Source organism: Phaseolus vulgaris, chromosome 4, assembly GCF_051622355.1.
Source record: "Phaseolus vulgaris cultivar YP4 chromosome 4, ASM5162235v1, whole genome shotgun sequence".
NCBI lineage: Eukaryota > Viridiplantae > Streptophyta > Magnoliopsida > Fabales > Fabaceae > Phaseolus > Phaseolus vulgaris.
The window spans coordinates 10,577,163-10,583,278 of NC_143501.1; the positions used below are offsets into that span (position 1 = coordinate 10,577,163).

General features: G+C 38.6%; 1 protein-coding gene across 1 annotated transcript; it reads right to left on the minus strand.

The window, feature by feature from the left end:
* Positions 1–1,216: 1,216 nt before the first annotated feature.
* On the minus strand, positions 1,217–3,027 carry LOC137837196 (large ribosomal subunit protein eL30). The gene is made up of 5 exons (XM_068646125.2): positions 2,877–3,027; positions 2,676–2,781; positions 2,168–2,269; positions 1,455–1,523; positions 1,217–1,371 (listed from the first exon to the last, which is right to left on the minus strand). The coding sequence occupies exons 1-5, from the start codon at positions 2,895–2,897 to the stop codon at positions 1,331–1,333; spliced, it is 339 nt and encodes a 112-aa protein (XP_068502226.1). The 5' UTR covers positions 2,898–3,027; the 3' UTR covers positions 1,217–1,330.
* Positions 3,028–6,116: the final 3,089 nt, after the last annotated feature.

The window sequence follows — 6,116 nt, forward strand, 5'->3', positions numbered from 1 at the left end:
AATTAGAATAAGGAATGAATATCGAGAAAAAAAATGTTAATAATACAGTTTTTAAATGAAATTATTCAGAAAAAAAAAGATTGATTTGGTAGAATAATTCAACTATTTTTTTAGTTTTATGTTATTGTAATATGTCACATAATAGTATATATTACATAATAGTAATATGTTATTTAGATTGATTAAAGCTGTAGCTTTTTTTAATGTGTTATGTAATAACTTGGTTTAATAATAAATATTATAGTTATTTTGTGTCATTTTAACTTATTTTATGTGCAAAATACCGTGGCCAATGTTCTTTTAAGAAAATACACTTCACTTAATAATCTTGAATAAGACAGTATAAAAATGAGGATGATTTTCAAAAAAATATTTTTGAAGTGCTCTAGGTTATATAAAAAAATATTTTAAATTAAAAATATTTCTTTTAAAATATAACAGATTTTGTATTCATAAGTGATTTTGAGATATGTAATTATTTTGAGATATGCAACCATAACTATATATATTTATGTACACTAAATATGTTAAAGTTAATTTTTTTTTAACATAAATATGTTTTTTTTTATAGTTGATTAAAAAAATTTTGTTCTTATTTTAATAATCATAATAAAAATTTATACAATAAATTTAAATTATTAAAAAATTAATATATTTTTTCTAAATTAATAAAATTGTCAAAAATTCAATAAATACTTTTTAAATTTATACTAAACCAATAAGTGTTAGCCGATCGACTTTGAGAAGAAAAACTTATAGAATTTAGGGTTGAAACCCTACTACATTACATAAATATTTCATTAGTCAAATGTTCGAAAACATACTTAAATACTTGTGAAAAATGCATTTAATGGAAAACGCTAAGTATAAAATTTAACTCCATTGACTTTACATTTTTTATCTCTAATTTAATATCTCAAATGGACATTTGAGGCTTCCAATTCCTGCTTCCAATTTAATAAGTGTGAAATGATAAAAATATTTATTTTATTTTTTAATGAAAATGAAAGACATATTTAATCCTTAAATAAATTATGTGATAAAAACTAAACCATATGTTTAACTTTATAAAAATAAAAAAGGACAGATTGAACCATTATATGCTGGTCTGGTCTAGGAATTGTTTAGGTATTTAAAGGAAAATGCTGAACCAAAATGGATTGTGAAACAAACACGAGAAGAAAAAATTACGTAGACAATTTCTAAAAAGCTCAAATACCCAAATAGTTCTGCCTATATTAAACTTTCTTCAAGACATGTCTGAAAAAACAGGAACAAATATCAAACAATCAAAAGTTTTAAGGACAAAAAAAGAGGAGTTGATACAACTCTACTGCTCGGTGGGCATTGTCTTGATAATATCGGAATCACCTGAAAATAATAACTAAGTTAGAAAACAAGGTGCATACAATTAGTTCCAAATATGAATTGATTTAGTAGTAACTACACAGTACCAGGATCAACAATGCTAAGGCAGCAAACTCTGTAATATTTCCCACATGCGGTGCCCAAATCCACGTTGTCTACAGAAACAAGAACAGTTTGAATTGGAAGGTTAATAAAGAGAAATATGATTGTTTTGCTTAGAAGGAATTCAGCATGTCTATGTACTGAAACTTTGGTGACAGCTGAGAAGGAATAATAATATACAAGATTTTGCAGTCTTTTGACAGATACATTTCACATGAGGTAGGATGGGACTTGTATGGCAGAAACCATGACAATTCATCCACAAAGGAAACATAATTTAAACAAGATGTAGTCAAATACCCCAGTACAATAGGATTCACATATACAGATGACATTTCACCATATGAAACCAAAACTATCTCTGCTTTGAACTTAACAAAGCAATTTAAGATTAATAATAACATTATCAAGCTCAAGTTACCAAAACTAGCCTACAAATTGGGGCTTCATGTGTGTGTGTATATATGTATAGAGAGAGTGATAGAACACATGTGAGCTAAACTACAATGAATGAGGAATCCTAATAATCGAACATAAGGAAAAGAAAGCTTGAAGCAAGCATCTCAGCCCAAGTAGACACACTAGGATTATGTTTCTCACATCCCATTCAGTGCCCACCAACATACAAAATATCCCTTGTCTAGATGCTTATAAATTATCATACGATGGCACATAAATTGTTTAGATTAGAACTTACTCCCGTTGTAATGGTGAACTCCAACCTTGGCCAACATAGCATAGTACTCAATTTCAGACTTCCTCAATGGTGGGCAATTGTTGGCAATAATAATCAATTTCCCTGCAAAAAATTATATGAAATGTCAAAACAAAACTTGTATACAGTTAGCAAATTATCCAATGCACTACCAAAATCAGGAACAGATAATAAAATAAGTCATAAACTTTTTGGATCTCCAGCATAGAGAGCGAAATCCTCAAAGTAATTCCGCCACCCTAACGATTTGAAATTTGAACGTGCACAAGACCGGATTTCCTAAACCCTAAGAAAACAATTTCAACCCCTAAAACCCAAGAGTGCAGAACAAACACATATCCAAATTTTATTCAAATTGCAAAATTAAAAAAATCAAATTTTCAGCACAACCCATTAATTCAATTCAACTAATAAATATTATTTATGGAACAACAACTATGTCAGATCGTATGGATCAAATGGGAATTCAAAAGAAAAACTAGAATAATACCTTTGGAGCTCCTGAGGGATTTGAGAACCGTCTTATAACCCAAAGTATATTTCCCACTCTTCATCACAAGAGCGAGCCTGTTGTTGATACTCTCATGAGTCTTCTTCTGCAGAAAAAACAAAAAGAAATCAGATACCATTAACAAAATAAATAATTATTATAATGGATGATAGAGAGGAAAAACATGGTGTGAGATATTACAGTCTTCTTGGCAGCAACCATGGTGGCGTTGGAATTCTCGGAAGAGCCTAATAGTGGTCTGAATTTGCCCTAAGGAAGAAACCCTAATTTTTTGGAGGCAGAGACTTTGATATATAGTGTATGCTAGGGTTTAGAACTTGAACGGTGTCGTTTGGGATGTGAGCGCTTTTCTAATCTCGCATCTATCTGTGAAGGCTTTTACTTCCTGCACCTCACAATGGCTACCTGTACACCCATATCTTTTAAAATATTTATTTTACCTTTGCTATTTTATTTGAAGGCAATTGTTTCCTGCACCATGTAACTACACCCAATTCCAGAAATAAAAAGACAAAAATGTCCTTAAAAAAATGGGGTACATATAAAACTATATTCCAGACCCCTTTTTCTGGAACACAATAATCTCTTCTGGATTTACTTTTCCATAATGTATTATTTTCAAGTCCAAATTTTCTTATCTGGAATGAAATTTTGATTTTTGTTTCCAAATTTTTATTTCTGAAACACAATAATCTTTTCCAAGTCCAAATTTTCTTATCTGGAATGAAATTTTGATTTTTGTTTCCAAATTTTTATTTCTGAAACACAATAATCTTTTCCAAATCTACTTTTTCAGAATGTATTATTTTCAATTCTGGATTTTCATTTCCAGAATAAAGAGCATTTTCATAATTTTAAAACTTTGTTGGGTGCAAGTTCAAAAATGTTGGGTGTAGGAAGTCTTTGCCTTATTTGAAAGGTGATTCTCCTTACTTGCAAGTTTTGTTACATTGTTGAGGTTAATTCTCTCTGCACCAAATCAATTGTCATTTGTCTCAACACCAACATAGGAAATATATATTTTGCCCTTAACCTTCTGCATATCCATGTTTGCAACACAAATAAGACAGTTTCGAATATACAAGTCCAAAACTAAGATGTGCCTACTGGATATGACCATCCACAGTCTTATTTAGACACACAAAAATACCTTCTCGATGTGAAGATTCAAAAGCCTTTTTGCTCATTATGGATGCGAAAATTCAGAATGTACATACATACTTCAGGGTATAGCCATATAGGCCACTCTCCAGATTCCAATATCCGATAACAACTTCGAACCATTTGTAGTTGTAGCCACCATACGAAAACAGAAATGCTTAACTGAAAAGACAACTCGACCGCACCTAACAATAATGCCTTGGCCTCCACTACCACAGGAAACCATTACACCACCACCACGACCTCCACTCAAAACGCCTCCACCGCAGGAAAAGAGCTCCTCTGCAACTTTTTTTTTTTTAAATAAAGGTAACAAAGAGAGTTTGGAGTTTTAAAATAAATGTTGGGTGTAGATCACGATTGATATGGTGCAGGGAGAATTAGCCCATGGTTGGTTACACGATTCATATTGTACCGGTACGGGGAGAGATCGGGACCCACCCGGCTGCCCGATGCCGTGTCAGCCTGACCGAGACCATGAGAACCTGGCCAAGACCTCTGAAGACTTGGTAGACCGGCCGTGGGCCGAGACCTTTGGAGACTTGGCCGAGTGGCCGAGACCTTAGAAGACTTGGCCGGGAGGTCGAGACCTTGGAAGGCTTGGCCGAGACGACCGAGAGGTCGAGACCTTAGAAGACTTGGCCGAGAGGTCGAGACCTTTGAAGGCTTGGCCGAGACAACCGAGAGGACGAGACCTTATAAGACTTGGCCGAGAGGCCGAGAGACCGAGACCTTTGGAGACTTGGCCGAGAGGCCGAGACCTTAGACGACTCAACTTAGACGGCCGAAGACCACAGGTATTTGGCCGATGACCGACCCTTACCATGGGAATTGGCCGATGGCCGAACCCCATTACAACTAACGCTCAAACCGAGATCAGTGAAGCTAATCCATCATCAAGAATTAGGTAATGCAACCCTAAGCGGTATTCACCTCGATAAACGGGCCCAACAAGGTAGGCCCACTAGAATAATATAAATAGCACGCATTTCAAGGAGTAAGGTATGTCATTATTACTGTTCACCTACCTGAGAGCTAACCACCCGCTTTACTGACTTGAGCGTCGGAGTGCCTTCGCAGGTACCCCCACCATCCGGTGTTCACCCGACGACCGAGTCCCGAGTGCCGAAGGGTTAGTAGAAGAAAGAGAAGGATCCCAGTTCATCACCCAGCCACCTGCCCGACCGAAGGAAGGAGAAGAAGACTTCAATAGTTCTCTAGGTCCCATCTCCCTAGCAGGAACAATTGGCGGCCACCGTGGGGCCGAGGGAAACTAGCTGAAGGAAAAAAGTAGATGGTTTCGACAAGAAGCATGGAAAGGATGACTGAAGCCGACCAAACAATGTTGCTGCTGTCTCTCCAGCGGGAGATGGCCGAGATGCGAAGAAAAGCCGAGGAGGCCGCTCAGAGAAATGAGCAAGAGCTGCAAGTTCTCCGCAGGGAGAACGAGGATATGAGAAAGAAGCTGGGGGAGGGAGGACCCTCTGTCATACCGACGAACGTGGTCGGCAAGTCCTACACCTCTCCCCCCAACCCGGATGTGGCCGAGGGGACGAGAGGCCGACCCCTCCCCGTGAGACTGAAATGGGCGATGAGTCGTGCCTAATCAGATCCACCCGGACGACCCTGACGGCCGACCCGAACCGCCGTCACCCCTTTACGAACAACATCATCGAAGTCCCACTTCCTGAGAAGTGGAAGGGTTTCAACCGAGACCGATATGACGGGTCGACCGACCCGGACGAGCATATGGACGCCTACACCACCCATATGAGTCTCTACACCTCGGACGACGCCGTCTTGTGCCGAGTGTTCCCCACATCCTTGAAGGGTGCAGCCCTTAGCTGGTTCACCAAGCTCTCACCCAACTCCATTGACAGCTTTGCCACGCTTGTCGCAAAGTTCGAAACACAGTTCGCGACCAGCCGGCCGCATCATCTGACCTCAATCGCCCTGGTAGGCATACGCCAGGAGAAGGGAGAGTCGCTGAGAGCCTTCGTGGATAGGTTCAGTAAAGTGGCGATGAGCATCCGAAATCTGAGTCCGGATGTCGCCATGCACCACATGCTGACGGCCCTGCGCCCAGGGCCCTTTGCCGACAACCTATGCATGCAACCGGCCGACAGCCTGGATGAGCTGAGAAAGAGAGCCGCTAAGTACATGCAGCTGGAGGAACTAAGAGAGTTCCGCAACCAGGCCCGTACCGAGGCCGGCGGAGAAAGGAAGGAAGAAAAGGACCGCCAAGCGCGGCCGATACAG